Source organism: Stigmatopora argus, chromosome 14 (genome assembly GCF_051989625.1).
Source record: "Stigmatopora argus isolate UIUO_Sarg chromosome 14, RoL_Sarg_1.0, whole genome shotgun sequence".
In the NCBI taxonomy this organism is placed as follows: Eukaryota; Metazoa; Chordata; class Actinopteri; order Syngnathiformes; family Syngnathidae; genus Stigmatopora; species Stigmatopora argus.
This window is the reverse complement of record NC_135400.1, coordinates 4,561,297-4,588,150: the sequence shown is the minus strand read 5'-3', so window position 1 is coordinate 4,588,150 and position 26,854 is coordinate 4,561,297. Positions and strand designations below refer to the sequence as shown.

At 39.8% G+C, this 26,854-nt stretch overlaps 1 protein-coding gene across 3 annotated transcripts; it reads right to left on the bottom strand.

Moving 5' to 3' along the window:
• Window positions 1–8: 8 nt before the first annotated feature.
• On the bottom strand, window positions 9–23,609 carry epn2 (epsin 2). Of its 3 annotated transcripts, none has more exons than XM_077618515.1 (10): window positions 23,352–23,609; window positions 17,005–17,692; window positions 15,690–15,844; window positions 13,355–13,467; window positions 13,030–13,134; window positions 12,598–12,703; window positions 8,853–9,005; window positions 8,599–8,628; window positions 5,795–6,022; window positions 9–4,654 (listed from the first exon to the last, which is right to left on the bottom strand). In XM_077618515.1, exons 2-10 carry the CDS (start codon window positions 17,433–17,435, stop codon window positions 4,350–4,352), a joined length of 1,626 nt encoding a protein of 541 aa, XP_077474641.1. In that variant the 5' UTR covers window positions 17,436–17,692; window positions 23,352–23,609; the 3' UTR covers window positions 9–4,349. The 3 variants fall into 3 exon arrangements, with proteins under 3 accessions (XP_077474641.1, XP_077474640.1, XP_077474642.1); XM_077618514.1 differs by having other exon boundaries at window positions 8,536–8,628; window positions 23,352–23,608; XM_077618516.1 differs by lacking the exon at window positions 8,599–8,628 and having other exon boundaries at window positions 23,352–23,606.
• Between the last annotated feature and the right edge of the window lie 3,245 nt (window positions 23,610–26,854).

Here is a 26,854-nt window from a genome sequence, read left to right as displayed (position 1 = left end):
TACAAAGCTGAAGTGATATACATTTTATTTTGAACCAATGCAGCTAAAGTCCTCCTCATTCAATGGTGTGTCCTGCTGCGCTTTTTTGTTTAGATGCCGTTAAGATTCCACGGTGACGTTTCCTAAAAAAAAAAACATTACACAGAATAATAAAAGGTCAACGAAAGAATGGTATGTTACAATAGTACAAATGATAAATTATATTATACAGTTATAATGCCGACAGATTGAGCACATCGAATAAAAAGCAGCCTGCTCCCAGCACTATGAGAAGGGTAACTAGACAAATGTTGAGAATTAAAAACAAACACAAAAAAGTGGCTATTAATGCATTTAAAAACAGTCTCTAAGGTCAGTTATTCCTCTCAAAAGCATAGTGAATACAGAATGATGCATCATGAGCTTGCCACACACTGGCCCCATGTAACTATACCACTACTGTACAGTCAAAAAAGTGGTCATTATAAGCTTTGTCTAACAGTTCCATTTTTTTTCCCTCTTTTAATGCAGCCATCACCTTTTTCCATCATGGCTAGAATATTAGTAAAATAAGGAGAGGGAGAAAACAGCACATCTTAGTTACTATACTATATTAAGCGCAGTTCAATAAACAATTAGCAAAGCCCACTTTGCAGAACATCAGCCATTCTTTTTTTTTTAAATCATCTTAGTTAATAATTGCATATTTTTGTTTGTGATTAAAAAGCTTTGCTAGGCTTGTATGCATTCCATCCATACATACATTCATCAGCCAGAAAAGAAAAACAAAAATAGATCACCAGCTTCTCTGCTTTGTCCAACTCATGCAGAATCGAAGCTGGACCTCCTTTAGCCTGAGATAAATGTCTGCATTTAGAGCATAAATGAAGGGTCATGTTGAGCTAGCATAGCATATAAAAGGGGGTCGGACGCAGACCACACACCAAAAGAAAGAAAAAGTAAAAATATTGGCAGTGATAGACAATTGAGGAGATAGTTGTCTCCATCTCTTATTAAACAAGCTCAGTTTACCTCCACTATAGAAACACTTAGCATAAACTTAAAATTAGTACTAAAAAACATGGAAAACTAACAATGGAGTGTGCATCTAGTAACAGACAATTACATTTGAGTGTGGCACTGATGCTGGGTGTACTCTGGGGTAAAAACGTCAGGCGGACCTCTTCGTAAATCAGTCGCTATGACTTTGGTAACTGTTGTGCTTCTAAGGAAAGAATGTCAAACTCATAGGGTGAAACACAAGAATGACCTTATGCGGACTAAAATAACTAGAAGACAACTCAACAACATAAACATGGTCTGCTAAAAATTACCATAGGAACGGAAATAGGAACAGCTAGTGTTGCACCGATACTAGCATCAGATATGTGGCCCAAAAATGACATCAATATCAGGCTTTTCTAAGATAACGTGCAATATGTACTTTTCAAGATCCTTTTCATGCTGGGGTTCCCCTACGCAAGATGGCTGCCAGCTAGGCAGTGCGTAGGAAAAAAAACTGGAGCAATTGTCTCCTTTCCCAAAATGATGAAATATCTTCAATTGTGTCCTTCTGCTGTAAATTAAAATGATTTCACTAGTAATTTTGTGCAATCCCACCAAGTGGGAGGGGCCATTTGATGGAAGTCTAGCGCTGTCAACGGCAAGCGTTGAAGTGAAAAAGTTTTCTTCCTCTGGCCAAAAATGTATCCTTCCACCATTTGAAGCAGAACAATCGCTGCCAGCCCACCACTTCAAACGAATTGGACAACTAGCATCATAAGTGGCTGATGGCTTTTTTTTTAATGTAGTACCGGTGCAGTATCGGCTGATGCCATACAGCCGGGAGTCAGAATGTGTCAGTACCCGAAGCCAAAAAAAAATCGTATCGGTGCAACACTGAAAGTAACCACACGAAATGACCTACTGCTTTCTCCCTGCAAGTTTGTCATTTCCTTGCAGGATTCCCTGCAGTATCAAAAGATCAGCACAGCGTGCATGTGTTCATCAGATAAAATCATTGCAGATGGTCACAGTAAATTCACGCTCCCTGCCTTACTGTGGAGTGTGTCAACGAGACTCAGCAGACAATGCTACCACAGGTGGGAGAACTCAACTCATAGAATTTATATGTAAAGCAAGACCTGGGCGATAAAACGCTAATGATAATTATGAACAATAATAATATTAAAAACTTTTGATGAGTTTAAACTGCAATTACACCATGCAAACACCGCAAAGAATGGGAACGGTGATGTGAGGAAGATGGGACGGAACAAACAGGTATTTTTAGCATGGTTAGTAATAGAGCGGCTTATGCAGGGCATAAAAGCTAAAGGACTATAACACCCAAAATGAGTAATTATGAGATGCAGGACAACGCCAAGCCGAACCACTAAAAGAGCTAAGTGAAGTCTCCCTGTCGTTTTTTTAATTCCTCTTAAATACCGGTGCACAAACAACAGCCTTTTGGTTTGAAGGCAAATTTATAAAAATAAGGACAAGGGTGTGATAGTTATGGTGATAATTACCATATTTTCACGACTATAAGGGACACTTCAGTCTTAAATTTTCTCCAAAATAGACAGCTCACCTTATGATCTAGTGCGCTTTATATATGGACCAATACTAAGTGACTGCTGGGATATATAGTTCTTTTGTCAATACACCCAGTATGACGGCGAGCACACTAATTTGGTGCTCGCGTGATTCCGGCTGGATTTACAAAACTCTTGCCGCTAGCTACTAGCTAGCTACTATTTGCGAATGGATTGTGGCCTGGACATCGACATCACAGCTTTACAAACGGTGGCAGGCAGCGTCGGGCTAGTTACGCTAGCTACTATTTGCGACTGGATTGTGGCCGCCTGGACAAACGTATAAAACTCAGCGTTTTCGATGACTCATTTGGACAATTGTTCAATTCGGACACAGAAAATGAGGACTTTGATGGATTTGTGGGTGATGATGACGTGAGTACATTGTAAAATGGCTACATAAAGTACAACCGAACTTGGTTTTGCTCCCGTTGCCTTTTTAAAAACGTGTTTTTAGCGTGTGTCGTATGTTTAAGCTGGTGTATGTTTTGCCATGCCTGGCTGCGCCTTTAAAAACGGTGCGTCCTTTGTGTGTCAAATACAGAAATAGCAATCGTTACTGATACTGCGGCTTAAAATGTGATGCGCCATATAGTGTGAAAATACGGTATTGATCCTTTTTTAAAATCGTGATAATTTTTGTCATCGCCCAGGCCTTTGTAAAGCCAACATTGCTCATTCAAGTACACATGGAAGCTGGTATCACTTATTCAAACTGCACACATACACTCTTCCCTTTGAACCTGGTACAAAGAAGCAAAATTCCCAACCTGCCTCCCCATGTTGCAAAACTGACACTATCACAGCTCATATTTGTCTAAACGCACGTTTGGTCAGGTCCTTAACGTCAAAAATCAACATGATTTTGTACTGACTGGGGATTCAACTGGTTATCCGTATGTCACAATCACCGAGACAGGGAGTTCATCTTTTTTGATAAGAATTCACAACATTAATATCGCGACCCAAGACGGTCAGCATTTTTTAAGGGTGTGTCAGGGAGGAGTCTAATTTAGTGCCTAAATAAACAGAGGAGTAGTAAATAAAAAGTCAAAGGTTTAAGCTCTCTCTCATTCAGTTTTGCAGCTAGCCATCCTGTCTATGCTAAGGTGTAATGGTGAGCCGAACAGTCGCTGAAATAATTAGTTTTTTTCTTTTCGTTTCTTTTTTTGTTTAAAAAAAAAGCCAAACACAATGTGCAAAATCCCTGCTTCGGAACACATTCAGACAGTATAAAACATATCTGATGGTCTCTTTCATTCTAAATCCAGTAAGTGAAGGAAAAGGTTACTGGAAAATACACAGTGTAACAGCACTAATATGTGCAACCTCTCTCTCAAAAGCACACACACTTCAGCTGACAGGGCTTATAAAAGATTAGCTCTAGTGACCAGATAGGATCCTGGCATTAGTAGTCAGGCTTGTCACTCCACAGAAGGGGCATTTCTAAAGGATGGAATGCAGGTGAGAGACAAGTCGAATGTCCTGACCTGCCTTTGTGGAGCAAAAAAACTGTAAACACCCTTGCTACTCTGTAAGTGATGCCAAATGGACAGTGATCTACATTAGCGTCGGATCAAAATGGAACACATTGTAGGACTAGGCAGTTCATATCATCGAGAGAGGAAAGACGGGAAAAGTGTGGTAATGTTAAAAGGAAGCCACATTGCTAGAGGTTGGTTAGAAAATGAATACATGGGATGACTTCTTGATGAAGCCACGTAGAGTTTGGGGGAATAAAAAGTGGGTCCAAGTTGTCCCACAGTCAGCCTTTCACAAAAGGAATGGGTTTGTGGCACCAGGAGGGCCCCCCCCGGCTTGAGGGGGCATGCTCATCATTGGCTGGGGCATAGCACCGACCCCAATTCCAGGCATCGGCCGTCCTGCAGGAGCCATGCCTGCCAAAGGGACCATTGTGACAGGTTGGGTGGGCAAAGAGGATATGGCCATGGGATCACCCATGCCCCCAGCGAATCCCGAAGGCATGGGGCTGACTCGCATCTGGTTGAGTGTTGGTGGAGCAGGCTGGACCGTTTGGAAGGGATTGGCATGGGCGGTGGATGCTGAGGCAGCGCCACCTAAATAAAAACAAAATAAACTAAAATCAGTCTATGATATAAAGTTTGATTTCATTTGACGCTTCATAACTTGGATTGTTTTTGTATCTTGGAACAATGGGTTTGGATTGGATTGGATTGGATAACTTTATTCATCCCGTATTCGGGAAATTTCATGGTGACAGTAGCAAGAAAAGGCATAGTTATAAGTTCCTTCACATCTAAGCGTTTCGTAATGTAGATGCATTTGTACGTAGAGGTACCACTGTATTTTGTGTTTGTCAACTCTCTGGAATCTAATATACTTAGGACAAATTGCAATCAGTATGTAAATTTTCTATTTTAATGATGGTCTAATGATGCTAAGGTTAATTATGAGAAGGTATCATTTAATCTGGCAATCAGTGTGTGATTTATCTTTATTTTATAATCGATTTCCGATCACGGTAACGAATGCCATACTAAAGTTAATTATAAAGTATAATTAATCTGGCTTCACTTGGTCATATTTCGTGTCTCCTTAGACATTCAGGGAGACCTTAAATTAGTATGTACAGTAATACCTTGACATGCGAGTGCCCCAACATACGATAAATTTGAGATACGAATAAAGTTCCGTGCAAATATTTGCTTTGAGATACGAGGATACGAGACAGCCAGGTGGCCGAAACGCGAGAGGCTGCTTATGATAAGAGCGCACTGTCTTTCTCGCCCATCTCCCTCGTGTATAGATATTTACTAGTACTGGGCGGAGCGGTGCATTTTTCTCCACGTTTTTTTTTCGTTAGTCAGTGAAAAATTAAGGGGAAAACAATGGGTCCAGAGCAAGCAGGTGCAATGCAGGGTAGTGCGAAGAAAAGGCGTATGATGACAATAGATATTAATTCTCCATTCTTGGCCACGAGTCTTTCATAATTTATTCATTTTTCCGTACCGCATAACACTATTATATCTATTAATACAATACAGTTATCATGACATTGGATTTCACAGACGGAGGTAAAATTAGTCCCAACCTTAAATTCAAATGAAGTGAACACAATGAAATGCTGCAATAATCTTAAGGTGAGCTTTAAAAGTGGTTTGTAAATAAACTTAACTGGCTTTTTCTGCATCATTCTTATTTAAAGTGTGAACTTTTCACATTATCATTTTACTAACCTGCTGAAGCCAAGAATGGATTGAATGCTGGTGCAGGTTGAGCAGGTTTGGTCACCAAAGAATCCAGGTTGACCAAAGCAGCATTGGGGCCAAGGAAAGACTCTGGAGTCTTCCTGGTTGGATTTGAAGAAGCAGAGATGGATGTTGGAAGAGGATCAAAGAGGTCCAAACTGCTGCTGCTAGCAAGACTGACTTGGGAGGGAACAGAGGATGTTATCCCAGCATCACCTGCAAGTAGAAACCCCACTTTTAATGAAGATGGGATGTTATAAGTAAAATGAAAATAAGACACAATACAGTATGGTAATAATACTTATCCAATAAATACTGCTCACAAAAATTAAAAGGACCCCGTGTTTTGTTAGGCCTGTCATGAAATCAGTTAAAACTGTCTCGTAATTTTCAGATTGATTAAGCAGCTGAAGGCATCGATAATCCCTTTCAGTTGCATTGGTGTTCATGGAGTTCACAACAGGCGGCAACAATTTGAAAACCCTCCAAGCAGGACTGGTTTTAAATAAGGAGGTCATTTCAAGTTTCTTCCTCTTATTCTTTTTTTGGCTGGTTTACGACTCGTGCTGGTTTTCGCTTAACTCATCTTGACTGGCAGGATGACGCAATTGCCCAGGTTGTCAAACTTCTATAGGATTGCACATCCAAATGTGCCAAAGCATGTAGGTTTAATGTGTCTCCTGGCACAATCTCCAGAACATGGAGGATATTTCAAGAGACTGGTGGTTATTCTCAGAGAGCTGGGCACGGCTGTAGAGGGTCCTCGACTCGTCAGCAGGACCAATACTTGCTCCTTTGTGCAAGGCGGAACAAGCTGAGCACTGCTCGTGCCCTATAGAATGCCCTCCAGAGGGCCACTGGTGTGAATGTATCTACTCAAACAATCAGGAAGGGACTTTATGAAGGTGGCCAGAGGGTCCGAAGTCCAGTAGTGGGCCCAGTGCTGACTGCCCAACACTGTGGAGCTCAGCTGGCAATTGCTTAAGAACATCAGAATTGGCAAGTCGACCACTGGCACTCTACTTTTCCCAGATAAAAGCAGGCTCACCCTGAACACCTGTGATAGACGTGTGCGGTCGATTGGTCGCCGGTCTTTTGATCGCCGTCTTTTGGTCGCCGGTCTTTCGGTCGCGGTCTTTTGGTCGCCCCGACCGCGACAACAGGCGACCAAAAGACCGACGACAAAACAAGGTAAAACAACACGGTCTACGCATCAATAAAAGCCAACAATGGCCATGAGCAGTTTCAGTGAGCCGACGTGTGAGTGTATAAGAGTTTGTATGTACATGAGTTGTCCCTTTAAGAAGGTACGTCAGTCAGGGTCTTAACAAGTTCTCCAACAAAAAACAATAAAAGTCCGGGAAATTTTGAGCTTTTCTTTAGCCTAATAATTACTAGGGCATTAAGTATGACTAAATAGTAATTCGCAGTTTGTATTTAGGGAATTTGAGCAACGATTTAAATGGTAATTATCAATAACCTTCCGTGCGACCAAAAGACCGGCGACCAATCGACCGTGTACCATGATAGACGGGAAAGATTCTGGGGAAGACAAGGAGAACGGTATACTCCCTGCAAAGTCATTCAACTTGGTTTGGTGGTGGGTCAGTGATGTTCTAGGGAGGCATATCCCTAGAGGGACGCACTTCTACTGCCTAGCAAATGGTGCTCTGACTCTCATAAGGTATCAAAATAAAATCCTTGAACCCATTGTCAGACCCTATGGTGGTGCACCAGGACCTAGTTACATCCGAATGTACAACATTGCCTGGCAAGAATACGCAGGCAATATCTGGAGGATTAAGGAATTGAAACAATTTCACAAAGGTCACTCCAAACAAATTGTGTTCCACTGTTATCACAATACCGATAGCACATTTTTGAAGCAAAACCAAAAGAAAAAAAAATAAGCGTATGTATTTTGCCAAACTATATCAGCTAGCATATGTTTCATACAGAACAGTGCATGTTGTCACAAGAGGCTACTATTACCAAAGTTGTACATCAGAGGCAAACTGCCTTTCTGCTAACAATTTATTAAGAAGAATAAATCAATTAGGACACAAAAAAGAGCGGGCCATTTGCTATGCGTGTCATTGTGACAAACTACTCTCAGAATAGCAACGCACAAATGACAGTGATAAGAGTGCACTGACTGTCTGGAATCCTTCAAAATTTGGTGTTCACACAAAGAACCCTTCTGCTTTCATCAGGTCTTCAACACATTCCATTGAGGCTTTACTTTTTGTGAAATCAATCCAAATTAAAAGCCTTTATTCCCCCTTTATGGTTTGAGACATGTTTGCCTTGCGCTAAAGCAAATAAAGTGCCACTCTCGCCACAGAATGCAACCACAGGAAAGGAAACCACCAGGACCTGGGTGAAGCGGAATTTTGAAAACCCTTGACTTATGAATTGAGGTTTTGATCATGTTTTAAATTGAAAATCTCAAAAATGGTTTTACAAAAACAAAGCTCAGGTTGATTATTACCACCAAAGTGGAAAATAATACCAAGACGAAGCAAATGCCATATTTTTTCAAATTGTTATGGGAGACATTTTTCCCCATAGAATCCAATCTTGGCCATGGCTAATTGCTTCACTCTGGTAGTATAGCCATACAAAGACGGGACAAGTCTGTGCCCAACAGAGATATTGGAAATCTGAGAGCACAGAGGAACAGAGAACACAAGACGGTGTCAATAGGAAGACAGGGACAGGGTGAGTACCAGCAGCGACAGAGGAGGAGGTGCGCAGGTTGTCAAACGCTGAGAAGTCCTCTTTGGACGTACCATTGGATTCACTGAACAGGTCAAAGCTACCTGGGTGGGGACAACATTTACATATAATATAAAGCAATCATGATCAAATGGACAAAAGATGATAAGAGACTAAATGTGTGCATTAAAAAAAATTAAGACATACAAAAATTCCAATGTCACAGCCGAATAACATTCACGTCTCCAGGATATATTATTTATACTACATAATTACTTGGTCATTAACAACTTTTTTTAATTATTGTCTTCTCATCTCTATGGGTTACCTGTATTAGGAGCTTTAGGGCGAGTAGCTGTTGACACCCAGGGATCAGATGCGGGAGTGGGGTTTGGTGCCCAGGGATCACTGCTCTTCATAGGTGTAACTGAGGTTGGAGCCCCCCAAGGGTCTGCTGAGGTTGCTGTCTTAGGAGCAGAACCTTGGAAGACAGAATTAGTCTTACTGTGCGCGCAAGTAGAAATTGGGTAATCATGGAGGCTAACAGGGAAATGAGGTACAAAAGGGGACAGTAATGAAACAGGAAATTTCAAATGAGGTGTTCATGCAGGTTATGGCGACAGGCATCACATGAACAACATTGTGTCACGACCAATGTTCCCTCTAATTTTTTGTTTGTCTGGGCAGAAAGACAACCTCCCTGAGCACACTGAGTACCGACCGGTGTGAGCAACATCATCATTGCTCGCTATGGGCACACACCAGTATCACACCTGCCATAAGCAGGTCAATGTCTACTACACATAAATGATTTAGTAATAATAAAATGTAATGATTAATATCTATGAATGGGCGGCCCGGCGGGTGAGTGGTTCGCGCGTCGGCCTCATAGCTAAAAAAATAAAACAGAATAAAAATAAATAAAACGATTTTTTTAAAAAGGGGGGATTTTATTTTGTGCGCTCCATATGATTTGCTGTGCGCAGAGAAGACGAGAGTAGTGCGCAATTGCGCACGCGCGCATCTTAGAGGGAACATTGGTCACGACATCAAAATATTTTTCCATTCATTACAGCAGTGTTTCCCAACCACTGTGCCGTGGCACACCAGTGTGGTTGGGAAACTCCAGGAAGTCACACAATGTAATATTCAAAGAGAAAAAATAGTGAAAATAACGAGATTAAAATTGAACTATTACAAGGTTAAAATCAAAACACGATGAACATTAAATTATAGATTATACTATTACTAGATGCAAAATGTGAAACAGTCATTTTGTTGCTTATTGTTCTCTAACATGAACCAGAAGTTGTTTGGTTTTGGCGACGTTAAGTCTTTGAGTACAATTTTTTTGCGTAATATTAGGAGATTTAAGTAATATTTGGAGACAAGTCATAAAAATGTGCGATTAAAAACATTACATTACTTATTTTTGCATCACTCGAACCGGAAGTTGTTCAGAGTCCACAGACATCAAATTTTGGTGACATTAGGTCAGTTGGAATAATTTTTGAGGTTTTTGTGATTCCTGCTGATAAAACTTTGATGAGAATGACTATTGTTAATATAGGCAACATAGTTTTAAATTAAAAGATGTTCAGATGGTGGCGTCCCTTGAGATTTTTTCAATGCAAAAAGTGTGCCGCAGCTCAAAAAAGGTTGGAAAACACTGCATTACAGTATAGGCTCACACATTTGTGTAAACCAACTGCCCCAACTTTTAACATATGGTATCAGTGAACCAACAGCAATCTTTAGTTGTTGTGTGAGGTCTTGGGTAAATGTTTCAGTAGAGATTCCCATCCAATCATTCTTGGTGATTTTCACAGTCCATTGAGCACAAACAGGGCCCTTAATGAATTGACCTTTCGCAAACCGCATTCCCCAAACGGCTACAGACCAATTTTACATCTTCATAACATAAAGCGAGCATGATACATCAAACTCTCAGATACCCCATGGTCTAATTGATTAATTTGTCCATTTTGAGCTCACCAACTGCCATAAAAGAGTATGGCAGAAGAAAAGAATCCATAAGCTGCGGAATTCCAAAATGATGAAACAATGGGCCTTTGTAATACTTAAATAAACGAGGCACATCATGAGTTAATCAGTACGAATGCAGTTATTTCCCTTTCCTAAGCAAAAAAAACCTACCGGATTTCAATGGCGTAATGTGTGGGTACGGCGTCCCAGATAGATATCTCCAAAATAAAAAACAAGCACGCGCGCTTCCTTAAGATAAGATTAAGCTAACACTAGTAAGCTTTCCTGCCTAACTTGATTTAGTAGAGGCAGGACCATTAATAAAATTGGATATCAAAGTTAGCTGCCGTTAACAAATATATCTTACTATGATATCATTAGTATAGTGGAGTGATCAACCGATAATCAGTCGGGCCAATATTTGAATATTTAACGTATATCGATAACGTTTAAAAAAAAAAAATATTTATTTTTTTCAATCCGACCGATTTAAAAATGGGTTATTTGGGCTCAGATGCAGCCACGCTTCTCTTCTCTCTCTCTCTCTCCTATGCTTCAATTAGCGGCGGACGTTATTGGTAATAAACACACAGAGAGACACACCAGCACCAACGCAAATTTAACCCCTTAACCTCTTTTGCGTTGCCACCATACACAAACAAAGTTGAATTGTACATTCAATAACATACATTAACAGAAATTGTAAGAATCTTTTTACTTTTACTGCAAATGTTTATTGGCTCCAAATATCAATTAATGGCCTCCTCTAACTACTAATAATCGGTATCGGTCCTGAAAAACCCATATCGGTTGATCACTAGTATATGGTCTAGGGCAGTGGTCCCCAAACGATTCCAGAAAGGGCCGCAGTGGGTGCAGGTTTTCCTTCCAACCGGTAAGAGGAAACCTTTCCACCAATCTGGTATCCTAGAAGTGCAATCAGTGGATTACAGTCAGGTGCTTCTTTTTTTCAGCAGAAACCTCATTGGTTAAACTGTTTGGGTTGGATCGGTTGGAACAAAAACCTGCACCCACAGCGGCCCTCCAGGACCGGTTTGGAGACCTCTGGTCTAGGGCAAAGGTGTCAGACTCGGTTTGGTTCGCAGGCCGCGTTAACGTTAACTCGATTTCATGTGGGCCGGACCATTTTAGATATTAAACTGGAAAACAGAAAATATTTTCATATATTTTTAGATTTTACAAAATGATTTTTGAACTAAAAACACAAAGAAAAAATGATTTAAAAATTTCAATTATTGATTTAAAAGGGGAAAAACAGGAAATTTAATATACATCTATATCTATCATTTTAATTTTATCGTAAAACAGAAAGTCGCCACTGATGATTTACTTTCCCGGGCCACACAAAATGATGTGGTGGGCCAGATTTGGCCCCCGGGCCGCCACTTTGACACCTGTGGTCTAGGGGCTTTTGCCAAAGGTCAAATATGCCATGGCGACGTCGTGCAGAACTTTGCTCTTTGTCACTCGGCCTGCAAAGCAGCATTCCAAGCTGACAAAGAGTCAAAGAACAGTATTTAGAGTTACATGTGAGGCGTACGATATTGTCACACTCACATTAGTCACATATGCAGTAACACAAACACCTTTAAGGTTGAGGGTTGTCAAACAACATTTCTGTCAGGGGATCTTTTGTTTTATCGGAAGATTTTGAAAATCATACAGGATACACAATTGCTCATGAAATTTATTGTGATCGAATGGTATAAGGCTGAATGGTTAGCGCGTCAGCCCAACATTCCTGAGCTCGAGGGTTCGATCCAAGGTGGGGAGTTTGCATGTTCTCCCCGGGGTTTGTGTGAGTTTTCTCCAGGTACTCCGGTTTCCTCCTACATCCCAAAAACATGCATAGCAGTGTGGTTGAACACTCTAAATTGCCCCTAGGTATGAGTGTGAGCGCAAATGGTCGTCCGTCTCCTCGTGCCCTGCAATTGCCTAGCCACCGATTCATGGTGTCCCCCGGGTGGTGCCTCGATAAGCCACAAGTATTGTGATATTTGAATATATCAATATATTGCCATATCCCCAACAGATAGTATGTCAGTCTTATGAAAATGCATACGTACCATAAGCTTTCCATGGGTCACCTTTCGACTGTCCTGCTGAAACCCAGGGGTCAGCGCTTGCACCCTGTTCTGGGGTATCCATCAAATCCATCAGAGACGACTGCGGCTGAAAATAAGACAGAATGTTAATTTGTAAAGAGTGACAAGAGATGAATTTTGAAAATGTTTTTCTGAACTGCATTTTGCCTAAAACGTAAAGGCCATTTTTTGACCAATCATCTTTTAATTAATCCAATGAGTAGTCAGTCACACTGGCCTTCTTAACTCAGCCATCTACTGAAAAACAAATTGTTGGGCGAACAAGGTCATCTTTTGCTAGATTCATTACTGCTTCAGGGGGAGGGGATAAAGTCAGGAAAAATAACCATGAGAAGACTAAATTAGGATAATACTGATGAGTCACTTCAAGTTCAGCTTTAGATGGCAATTTACCTCTTTTTTCTTTCGTGCCAGTTTGCCAGAGTCGGCACCACGTTTCTTACTCTCCTCCAAGGCCATCTGTAGTCTTAAATCATCCCCGCGGCGTATGCGATCCTCCTGTATATAGGGGTACTAGTTAGGACAAACTGCCCCTGAGCAATTTACATTGAATTTCACCCGTTCCTGTCATTTTAATTGTCCATAAATCAGAAACGATTTGCTTTCAGACATTTTCATCTGATATTAAATGCAAGTTTGATTTATTACATTCAAGTAAGTACCCACGTGTGCTCATGTTGATTCATTATCTGCCACGTAGCACACATGTTTACTGTACCTGCTCTGCTGCCTCTCTGCTCATGGCCAGAGCCAGTTGCAACTGTAGCTCCTCCTCCCCACTGGTCTGAGGTCTGGCTTGTTCCAATTCTGATCCAGCATTGGGAGATGTAGCTGATGGACAATCAGATACAAAAACAATAGAAATCATACTTGAGTAACATAGAATATGCTATTAATGTTTAGTTGTGTCTTCAATACTTTTGGAAGTCATTTTTATGATATTGGATTTTGGTTTGTACCTGTACCTGGAGTACTTCAGATTGTATGCATTGTTTGTTAAAAATTTGAGGGAAAAGTGTTTGATCTTGGTTAGAAGCAAAACCTTTTATTTTTGGTATGTGTATATTCAGCGGTGGTTTTTATGTTACACTTTTCTAACAAAGACAATATTTAGTTACATCCAATGTTCCCTCTAATTTTTCGTTGGTCTGAGCAGAAAGTCAACCTCCCTGAGCGCACTGAGTACCAGTGTGAGCGACATCATCGGTACTCGGATGATTCGCCTAAAGACGTTTCGCCGACGGACGTTTGACAGACGGGCAGGACGCCGAATGGACGTTCCGCCGAACGTTCATTCGGCCGAACGGAGGTTTCGCCGAAACGGGATTCGCGCGCTCGCCCCGCCCCCGGATCGTGTGTGTACAAGTTTTTCAACCTCGGCCCGCGGGCCATATACGGCCCGTTAGGATTTTTAATCCGGCCCGCCGCCGGTGTTGTCCAAATTATAGTAAAAATCAATGTTAGTCTACCATCAATGGCAGCCCGGGAATAAGCACTCTTGGGCGGGCAGATGTAGCAGAACCGAGCCGTAAAATGACAGCAATCGGGTCAAATCCATCCTAAAACAGCATTTAATGATTAAATACAAATACTGGAGCTCTTTGGACATTAGAACCGAGCCCAGGGAAGTGAATTCCTTGGTAAAATGTCGTGATGATATCGCGATGGAGGCAAAAAAACGTCTATATACGTCCATTCGCCAAACAGCTCAAAATGCTCTCAAATTCGGTCAAATCCAGCCGAAAACAGCGTTTAATGATTAAATACAAATACTGGAGCTCTTTGGACATTAGAACCGAGCCCATCATGAAGAAAGGGGTAAAAAAAAAAAAAAAAAAAAAAAAAAAAAAAAAAAAAAAAAAAAAAAAAAAAAAAAAAAAAAAAAAAAATCCGTTTTTTTTTTTTTACTGCGCGCCATAGGATTTCTGCTGCGCAGAGAAGACGAGAGTAGTGCGCAATTGCGCACGCGCGCAGCTTAGAGGGAACAGTGGTTACATCACAGTTACATTATAATGACTAAAATTGCAAAACAAGTTCTAAATGGTAGGATTGGAGGTCAACCATTATGGGATTTGGACCGATTGCCAATATTTTTTTTTCTTTAAAAAAATGAAAAAAATCGGCGGAAGCCGAACACTTTAATTGTAGACCTGGGCGATATGACAAAAATTATCACGATAAAAACAATTATCAGTCAATATTGAGAATTATCATGATAACGAACATCTTTTTTCTTTCACATTTGAAACTTCAAACTTATGAGAATAAATAAATTACTTTCCTCATTCAATTATGAAATCAACTATGTTACCTTACTTTATAAGAAAAGAGAATATATATGATGACTTTAAAGTATTTTTGTAGTTCTATTGTGCAATAAAGATAAGGCAACTATAAAATATAAATAAAATTGGATGAACTTAACCCATTTTGACCCAAGATAACATGTTTAACATATTTGCAACGTTTTCAGAACATTTACGTAGAATTGGGAAACACCTTCATATCAAGTAAGAAAAATATTACAGGCTGTCCTCAATTGAGGACAGTGGGTTAATACGGCTGCTCTTTGCACACATAGGCAAGTAGTCAACATAGATAAGTAGTCAACATAAATAAGTAGTCAGATAGAAAAAGTGCCTAAAGTGATTAGCGGCCCATGGAGTTTGTGAAAGTACAAGATACAAAAGTAGTCTAGATTAGGTCCTTTAGGTGTAGAACTCGAGTTGATGCAGTTATTGCAATTTTTTTGTTTTATCACAGTAGATTGTTTAATTTACATTTCAAAAACCAGAAGCCATTCATTTACAAATGTGATTTCACATTAGTTTAAATATTTAAATGTTTAGATAAGATCTGATAGTGTTTGCATGATATGAATGAGGAAAAATAACATGCTTTTTCTTTCGATTATATGATTTTAACCATTTGTTTCAGATGTACTAAAATTATTTTCTGTGTAAAAATTGAATTTGGTGTTCTAAAAGTCTTTAGGGGGGTCGTCTTATATTCAGACTAATTTGGTAGTTGGCAAAAAAAAAAAAAGTACTCACAGCCGTGGTATGAGGCAGGCGAGCCCTCTGACCTCCCATACTCTTCGCTGTAGGAAGTGGAGAGGTTGGGCTGGGAAGAGCCTCTACCAAAGCCCATCTGACTGCTCCCTGTTGACACTTGGGCCATACGCTCTTTAGTTTTCAAAGCCTGAGACCTTAAAGGACAAAACATAGCACAGCAGCAGTCTTAAAACATGTTACGTGTCACCTCTACATAAAACGTATAGACAAGTAGTCAGCGCATAGAGTCAATGAAACCGCTTCATGATAAACGTGCCCTTATTCAATGATTCATTCATCCAGCCCAATTTCATCAATAGCTGGAAATTTGCATATTTCCCTCAGCCAGTCATTATAAATGTCAACAGACGAGCAACAAATTAATCCACTAGTACCTTTTTTATAGGTTTTGAGGATGGCTCATGTTTGGCTCCTCCATGTAAACACAATTTACTTTCAGTGGTTTAGTACATATTGGTCACAGCCAATTATATTTTCCGGACTATTAGTCGAGGTATTTTTTCATTTTTTCCATCTCGTATCTCAGGGCAAAAATTTGCTTAGAATTTTCCTCGTATCTCAAATTTCTCATACGTTGGGACACTCGTATGTCAAGGAAATTAATTACTGTACTTGGAATTTCTTTTGTCCTTAGCAGTACTCAATCACTCACCTTCAAGTTGCAAAGTGCAAGTCCGTGTGGATGAGTTACTACATGTAAAGTATTGCCAAATACACAAATGTGGAATAAAAACACCTTTTTTATTCAAATGTACGAGACTGAAAAATGACTCAAGAAATAACTCATCAATTGCTCTTTACTGAGAAATTAGCATGTTAAAAATGTTTAGAGCAGTTTCGTCAACCTATCCAATTTAGTGACATTCCATCTGCCAAACCAACCAACACAAAACATCTATTTCAAGGATATAAACAGCTGAGGGAACCTTAATCTCACAACATTACTTTAAATTTTAGTTTGAATAAATACTCTCAGTTCTATGCCAACTATTCAGGCAGAGAACTTCAGTGAGAGTGCCTTCTTGTGGATGCCACATTATAAAATGTCCCGGCTGCTTTAACACAGAGGAGTTACTTTCACCCATATATGATTCTTAGTGCAAGATAACATCTAACGTGGAAATATTTATGATCCAATTCTTATTTTGGAGATTATTATTGCTTATCTCTCATTAATGTCCCTGATCAAACGAATTCGACCAAATAAATCTAGGTAGAGACAGCAAAGTTTGTGGAAATGATTTCGAAATCAAGCTGCTATACTTGTGTTTTACCTTGTTAAATAATGACTTACCGCTCTCCTTTAAGGCGATCTTCATCTTTTAGAAGGACCACAAGCTGCTTACTCTTCTCCCTTACATTGATGCCCTGGTCCTTACCATCTCTGTCGATGTACTGGAAGTCTTTCAGAGTCTGGATGGCAAAGATGTTTTCTTTGCATTGCAAAGCCACTCGCTCAGAGCCGGTCTTGATCAGGTAGTCAAGCAGGGTGAGAGCTTTGTACACATGGCGCCAGTTTTTGCCATGGTCATTGAGACGTCTCCAGATCATACTCATGATCTCACTGAAGGCCACCACATTATAAGTTAAGTCGGCAATTTCAGACATGAGTGAAGAGGAAGGACCCCAGGGGTCATTGGAGGTAGCCTCTCTAACTTTCTTTTCAGCATCAGAGTAGTTGTTCACCATGTTCTTCATTTGGCGACGAATTGTGGAGCTTGGCATTGTGGAGGGCAAGATGTGACACCAACTTTAAAAAAAATTAAACTTTCACAAGGAAAGTAGGTTTGTTTTATGTATATAAGTAACAGAAGCTTGTCCTTTCACAGAAAGTAGGAGTCTCCTTGACTGAAATGTTTTGTACTGGATATGAGTTTATGAGGCTTCTTCAGGCCAGGGCAGAGTTCCTGAGTCCTCCAGAACAACGTTTGTTAAAACCATCTCCACACACAAAGTGCGTGCACTTGCGACCATGCCATTACCTAGGATGTGCAAAATATGACTGAGTTAGAGCCAGGACGCAAATACATGCTGCAATGAAGCATCAAGACTACTTTAGCACAAAATCACATTTTTAGGGTGTAACTCAAAGCATGCAAAAATTCATAGATATAAAGCATAGTTTATAATACTTCCATATTTATATTGATACTAATGGAAAAAAAACCTAGCACTTAAAAAAAATGTATATTTCCGGACACAATTGAAATAGCTAAATTCATTGCATTGGAAGCTAATTCACTAAATAAGTTTATTTATGTAAAATACATTATTTAAACAATTTGTTAGCAACCTAATCTTGGTGCTGCGTAACTGAAAAAAAAGGATCTTTTTTTCTGCATATTTGAAATCACCCGTTTTCTGCATATTTGAAACCCGTTGATTTGATTATAATGTTGCAATGTCTCCAACTTAACACATCCTAGGTATCGGATCAGGACTCGGGATTGGCAGATTCTCAAAATCAGGTGACTCGGAGACACAAGCAAAAATATGTGATCGTGACATTCCTACTACAAGTCATTACAGAACAAGTGAAAACAAATTCTGAATGAAAAAATTGAGTTTGTGTTTTACTGTAATGTTTGATATATTTGATGAGTTGGTGGTTACAGAACGACAGATTTACATAATTGTGAATCTATCCAAGTACAAAATAGGTATTCCCGTATGCAACCCCCAGCCCACCACCCTACGCGTCACACAGCCAGGGTTCTACATTAACTTTTTAAGCCACCTGCCCATAGGGCGGTAACCCATCTATCTTACCTGCCCTAATTTATAACGTAAAACCAAACATAGATGTGGTGAAATATTTTATGAGTGCCGGTACAAAGACAATGAGCAAAGAAAATCTCAAACGGAACATGAGTGATGCGCACCTGCACGTGTAAACAAAACAACCAATATTCGTTGCAAAATGGCGACGCCCTTAAAAAATGTAGACAACTTGTTTACACGAGCAATGGAAAAAATTCACATGCGCACATCTGTGCAGAAGACGAAAATGTGTCAAAAAATGGCCACACCCATGGCAGGAAACAAAACAGATGAAGCGATTCTGATTTTCCTAATTTATTTTACATCACATAATCAAAAGATCACCTGCCCTTTCGGGAGGCTGTCAAAACGTAATTAGCTGCCCCGGGCATTCGAGCAGTCGTTAATGTCAAGCCTAGACAGCTCCAGAAAGTACGGCATAATAAGCAATGTCTTAAAACAAAAGTTAAAAGTTAAATCTGTGATAAACTGTAGCATGTAAATATAATAGTTCTTGAAAAGATTTGGCTCAATAATGCACTCAAAAGTGTGTTTTCTGAACAGACTCTCTTGTTACTTAACTTCCTAGAGGCGGTTGTGGAAATATCCTATTGAGTAATATCATAAGTGTATATTCTGCATGTATCAGCATGCTCTGTCACCCAGTGAGGGTGCTAACAGTGCAGTCGGAAAGAGTGTGATAGAATTTTAGGTATACACCTCTTAAACGTTTCATTGTAATAGTACCTTCTGTCCCTAGTCATGGAAGGACAGCTGGAGAGGAAATGAAAATGACTGAGTGCTTATGGAATAAGAAAACAACCTGGCACATCCCACAAATTCACTTAATGCCAATGAAATGTGATTCCTGTGGAGCATGCCCCTGCCATTCGACCAACTTTCCCTCATCAGTCTGCATCGCCATGAATACGAGGAAGGCCTAATTACACATCTGCTGCAATAATCACCTATTCACTCACTGCAGACAGGAGGAAGAGAAGAGGGTCTGTCTTGTCCATCGCAACCCCCCACTCCAAATACACGCATGCGCAAGAGCACACACACCGGAACATCCTTCAATACAGAACACAACCAGGGCCCCTTTCCTGAAGTCCTTCTTTTGCAGAGCTCATTTGGATCAGAATGGGTCAATATGTTTACAAAAAATAACTAATAGGTGATAGTAATAATTACCTCACAATATGGGGATACAGCAACTATCAATACAGTTGTCAGGAAGTCAATCTGTGATAGTATAGGATACGACTTTTAAAGAGATTGATGACACTTGTGTTCCTCACAGACTATGATCATGTTTCACTGCAATGTTTCCGTAAATACAGCAACCGTATATTATTGCAACTTTCTCATAAACAAATGAGGGTCTTTCTTCATGCATTGCCTGCCAATGAACTAACATTTAAACTGGAAGGATTCACTTTGAAGGCTCATGTTTGACTACCATTCAATTAATTTTGACAATGGGGGCATACGACCATTCGTCCAATCCAGGAAAAATGAATTTGAGGTCTACAAACATCAATGGCAGTCAATGAATTAACAGACACTATTCTACAGGAAAATATTTGTCATGCAACTAAAATACCGATAATAAATCAAAAGCACGTTACAGTTCCAAACGACATTAACCATTCATCTCACTCCCAACCATTCCTTGCTTAACTGATGGTGCCTGCCAGACATTGAGATTGAGGTAAACTGTGTTGAGTTCACCATTATTTAAAGAGTGAACTAACCAAAATGTATATACGTACACACACATGACGCGACGCGAGTGGTTAGCGCCTCGGCCTCACAGCTCTGGGGTCTTGGGTTCAAATCCAGGTCACATCCACCTCTGTGGGGTTTCCATGTTCTCTGGGTTTTCCCCGGGTACTCCGTTTTCCTCCCACATTCCAAAAATATGCATAGTAGGCTGATTGTACACTCTAAATTGCCCCTAAGTATGGGTGTGAGTGTGCATGGTTGTCCGTCTCCTTGTGCCCTACAATTGGCTGGCCACCGATTCAGGGTGTCCCCCACCTCTGACCCAGACACAGCTGGGATTGGCTCCAGCACCCCGCGACTCTAGTAAGGATAAAGCAGTTCAGAAAATGAGATGAGACTATCGCATCTTTTTTTTCTTTCAAATTTGAAATTTCAAACTTCTATGAAAAAATAAATTTGCTCCTTATTCAATTATGAAAAATTGAGGTTGATTGATTAAATAACGCAGGGCACATATTAATGAACATATTCATGTTAATGAATATTTTTTGTGTAAATTGTAAGATTGTATTTTTGTTGTTCTGGTGTGCAATAAAAATAAAACTTCTTATACTATGAAAAGTAAAGCGTAAAATTTGCAGGAATATTGATAGGCATCTTTGTTTTTATAAATTTGCCTTCAAACCAAAAGTTGCTGTGCAATATGAAATAAATAAAATAATCAACTGAAGATATCATCACCTTTGGCAAGCAGACTATTTTCAGCCTCAAAAACAGCGTAAATTTACCTTACATATGGCCATTTACAAAATATAAAATAAAAAAATAAAAAGTTGGGATAAACTTACCCATGATAAAACGTTTTTGATTTTTGCAACGTTTTCATTTACATAGTATGGGGAAACATCTTGATATCAAGTACAAAAACATTACAGGCTGTCCTGAATGAGGACAGTGGGTTAAGGACATTTTCAATAAGACTCCTCTTTCCACATTTACAAGGCATTTAAAAAAACGAAAAAGCCAGGGAGAATTCACTTGGATCTTTTAGTGGTTCGGATCTGTGTTGTCATGCATCTCATAATCGCTCATTTTGGCCATATTATTGTCCTTTTGCGCTCATGCTCCGTGTTAGCCTCTATTGCTAACATGCTTAAAAACATGTTTCCTCTTTCTCCTGAGCGTTGGTCTGGAACTAGCGTTGTTCTTGCTATCCTCACTAGGTGCCGGAGCCTATCCCCGCTGCCTTTGGGCACAAGGCAGGGGACACCCTGAATTGGTGGCCAGCCAATCACAGGGCACAAGGAGACAAACAACCATTCACGCTCACACTCATACTTGGAGGCAATTTAGAATGTCCAATCAGCCTACCATACATGTCTTTGGAATGTGGGAGGAAACCCACGTAGGCCGGGGAGAACATGCAAACTCCAAACAGGTGGACAGACCTGGATTTGAACTGAGGCCGACGCGCTAACCACTCAGCCGCCGGGCCCCCTAAAGACAATATAAAACCCACTAAAATTTCTTATTGCGGCAGGCCTTCTCCTACATGGGGAACCTGCTACATATGCTTTCTACAACAGCAAAGGAAAAATGCTGGTAAAAAAAATTATGAGATATCCTAGCTGCCTGTCGGTTTAACCTACCCCAGTGGGCAAGGGCAAGTAACCCAAGTGAACAAAAATTGTATTCTATTCAAACTATATATTTTAATGACACTATAGTAAAATATACTTGAAATGTTATATAGGTGAATACAAATGTGCAAAGAATAAGTCAAAGTTTTAATATAATTTCAATTGCAATTACATTCTAAACTATCTTATTAAAGATCGCTCTTGTACAACACAAATTAGGTTGTAAAGCACAACTTTTCAGGCAAAATATAACTTATGTGACAAAAAAATTATCAACGGTCAGAAGGAAAGTTGAAATTAATAAAATCGTGATGAGCACATTTAAAATATTATGTAATTTGTTAATGACAGGCGTGGGGATCCATTTTAAACTGCCATGGCTAGCCTTATGATCATGATTTTATTAAATCGATTTTTACCTGTACATTGCCTAGAAATTTTAACTAATTATCAACAGCCTAATCGATCCAAAAATGAATAATAATAATAATAATAGTGACAGCTCTTCTATCTTTGTCCTACCAGGTTGGAGTTACAAGGTCATTGATGAGACGTAATGAATAATAATTCAAGGCAGTGTAGTAATTACGATGGTGATGTACGTAAATTACTTCTAAGACAAAAAGAAATAAAGACGTGTGCTCATTCTTCCGATTTCTGTTAGAAACCAAGGCAGCGCCCTGGCAGCGTAATGCTAAATGACGTAAACCCGTAACAAAAGGGAATTGGACAAAAATCGATCTTTTTTCGAAACAGTATGCATCAAAAGCTAACAATATACAGCCGTGAAGCTGAAAATAAACAACAAAATCACAGCTATTCCCTGAGTTGACGTGATTGCTCTCTCACACTAGCTACTGACGTACCATTAGTTTCTCATAAAAAAATAAAAATAAAACAATCACATTCTAAAAATGTATTCTGATAGGGACTACGATATTCAAAAAACATGCAGAAAAATCTGGAGTTTCGGCAGTCGTAATCAAAAGGACTTTTAAACGAACTGATGGTTAGCGCTAATGTTAGCAAATTGCGAGGCAACTTGGGAGTAAAGTTGCTTGAGTTAACTTTATTTGGAATGGATCCTTATTGTAGTGAATCTGTTAAATACTGTTAATTTTCTCACTTTGGTGGACAAAAGATTGGCGTCAAATTTTACTTTATCCGCGCCGAATGTTAATACACTTCGAAGAGGGGGGTAGTTGGAAAGCTAGCCACCCGCACATCTTGTATCTCTTCTTTTGATCGATTTAACAGCGGCAAATGTAGACACTTTAGCGTCGAACTGTACTGTTTGCTTTGTGTCGAATGGAATTATATCCCAACCTGCGTCTACACATTCAATTTACCCCATATATACGCAATCAGTTGACGAACATGCTAAGCTATCTGGCCAGTCTAATAGTAGCCGAGACGGGTACTCGTTGGAGACATCGCAACTAAAAACTGGATTAGGACACTCTGGAAAACATCAAAATAATTCCTCTGCGTATTATAAATAGACGGTACTTACCGTATGGATCGAAATTGGCCGGATTTAAATTAGGATTACAGGCTCTAAACCCTTTTGTTCCCCTATTCCAGAGGTCTTTAAAATTCAGGATAGTGTACTTATAGCGGCGTCCGAAGCTTGTTGCGCCTCCACCAAGCTATAGTGTTGCTAATGCTAACGCTAGGCTAAATCTTTCCCCTCCTCCAGAACATGGCGGGCGCTTTGGGAGGGGGAGAGCCAAAGATGGGTGTGACCGACGCGGCCTATTCACACACACAAAAGACCTTCCTTCCCTCAATGCGTGTCACCCAGAAAACCGGTCAATAAAAACTACATAAACAGGCTCAGTTTATATGGGGAGGATAAACACCCACCACTTCATCAGAGTTAAGCCTTTCCATTACTAAACAATGATTTGATAATTCTAGTAAAGTACAAACTTAATAACTGAACCTGTATATATTTTAGTGGTATCCCCATTCTGGGATGCCATTATGATACGATTTCAGGAACTTAATCTACATCACTCTACCATTCCAGGTACAGCCTAGCACCGCCTGGGTAGCTATGATGTGTATGTACGTACAATTACAATAAAGCTTTCAATTCAAAATTGTGACACATTAAAAGAGTGGTTAGCATGCCCGCCTCATCGTTCTGAGTTCGAGGGTTCAATCCCTGGTGGGCTTTTGCCTTCCTGTTTGGAGTTTGTATGTTCATCCTGTGCCTTCGTATGTATATATATGTATATATCGCCCATCTCATTTTCTGAACTGCTTTATCCTCATCAGGGTTGCAGAGGGTGCTGGAGCCATCCCAGCTGACTCCGGGCCTGAGGCGGGGGACACCCTGAATCGGTGGCCAGCCAATCACAGGGCACAAAGAGACGGATAACCATGCACATTCACACCCATACCTAGGGGCAATTTAGAGTGTCCAATCAGCCTACTATGCATGTTTTTGGATTGTGGGAGGAAAACGGAGTACCCGGAGGAAACCCACGCAGGCCCGGGGAGAACATACAAACTCCACCCAGATGGACGTGACCTGGATTTGAACCCAGGACCTCAAAACTCTGAGGGTAACGCGCTAACCACTCACTTACATGCATATCTATTTGACTGTGAACATTTATTTCTACTTTTGTTCAGAGTCTATATTCTCTGTTTACCTGTTTTGTTTTTGTTTTTTTGTTTTAGAAAATTCTGTGTACTATATCTTATATGCCGTGTAAACATTTAACTCCTCCGATTGTTGATCTATTATTAGTACAGTGAATACTCTAGTTCCTGGTTTGCTTTGTTTAACCTGTATGGCTTCTATGGTCGGGTAAACACACGTGCATAACTTTTCTCTTATCATTTCAGAACAGATAGCAGCACAGCAAATATGAAAGAAAAAGACAATTATAAAGAATTTCTAAGGCATTCAGTTTGTGTAAGGTGTGCAAGAGCGGGTCTGGAAAAAAATGCAGGGCAGCATTCCATCTACAGTCTTCTACAAGCTAATTGTCTGCTGTCTGATCGCGCCTGATCACGATTTTTTAAAAAGATTTTCCCTTCAAACTAACACATTTGTATACCCTATTAAAACCATGAATATGGAGGTAAATATGTATTGTGAATCAGCTTCAATAATAACGCACTTCCAGTTTTAGCCAATAGAGGTCAGGCGCGTTCTACTTTTATTTGTGGGGTGGGAAACGTGTTTCCTTATGAAGAGGTAATGTAGACTATAGGTACAAAAAGAAAATTGAAATGATCTTTTACCAAATCCTTTATGTTGTTTTAATTCAAACTTAAGTTAGATCGGACAAGAACTTCTGTTGGTCAGAAGCAAGGTTTTAAATTATGTAGTTCACAAAGCTAAATCATTATAAAAGTGCTTTATACTAGTCTTCACATATGGGAGCAGATTTTGGTTCACTTTTTGTGAATTTTGCAAAATTCCCACACAAGCCGGGGGGGACATGCCAACTCTACACAGGAACATCCAGCCCTGGGATCAAACCCTCGATCTCAGAACTGTGAGGCCAACACACTAACCACTCGTTCACTGGGCCAATGGCTTATATTTGCTCTGTAATTATCTGATGAAACAACACAGTGAGCACCGACCTGGCATCGAACCCTCGACCACAAAACTGTGAGGCTGTCGTGCTAATCACTCGGTCGCCGAGCCGCCTTTAAACTAGAATTTACTGGGAAATTGGATTGGATTGATTGGATAACTTTATTCATCCCATATTCGGGAAATTTCATTGTGGCAGTAGCAAAAGGGTGATTAGACAGAACAACAAAGCAAAAGCACAAAGTACAAAGCAAATCAAAGTAAATGGGATAATTGAGAATCACCAAATCAAATCATTATGAAAAATCATGTACGTAGTACTAACACACTACAATAGCTTACATTGTCCAGCTTCATGTGCTACCATTGAAACATTACAGAACATATTATGGCTGTAAAAACAAATCGATGAACTTGATCATTAAAACTGTGGCAAGTGTTGGCAACAAATATAATTATCGATTCGTTCTGTTGCATAATTATTATGTCACTCACCCCGTGCTGTCCATGTTGTTTGTTTTGGTTGTTGTTCCGTCTCTACGCACTTTGGTCTTTCCATGGCTGTGGGGTCCACTAGCTAAGAGTTTGGGATCAGATTTGAACTTAATTTTCAACTATAAAAATAATTGAGAAGGAAGATGCTATGCATTTTTTTGGCCATTAATGGCATTTCAGGTTGATGAAATATGTTGTATTTATATAAATATTTGTTATTATTTTTGTTGTATACTTTGTTTTATAGTGAACTTGAACTGGAAGAATAACGGCATTTCAGGTTAATAAAATATGTTGTATTTGTATGTTACTATTGTTGTTGGGTCTGGGTATAATGACAATTAGGCTTTTGTCGAGTCAATGATGATTACAAAGCCTATGTCAGATTATTATTATTCAGTGGCGGGCCGTCAGGGCCTTCAAGGCCTTCTCTGCTGGTCTAAGAAAGATCTGAATCATATATTATATTTTGTCCATCAATACTTATTATTCCAAATGGTCTGTTAGCTTCCTTTCATTGCTTTCCCCCCTGGTTGCACTGCTTCCAGATGTGTGTTTTCATATTGAAGCATTTAACCAATCACATTTCAGCTATTATTTGTTGCCAGGATCAGAAATCTGCCTCAAAGCCTTCACAATCAGTTCTGCGGGCTCTGCTGCATTATACAAGACGGTTGCTTTTAACCAATCAGATTTCGAGTTGGCAACACCACAATGCTTTTTCGCAGGCATTGCCATTTTGCTGGCTGGGATACGTCATTGCTTTCACCAACTATGATTGGCTAGCTATAGAGAGTAGGCGGGCCAAAACCATAGTGAGGCAGCCAGAGATCGCAAACTCCACCCACAATGGCCGACAGAGGAAAACAAATGGATTTGGTTGCAGATTTGCTCACAAAGCTATTTTCCAGACGGACTTTTCCAGAAAAAAATTGACATCATTAAGAAAGGGCGGTCAA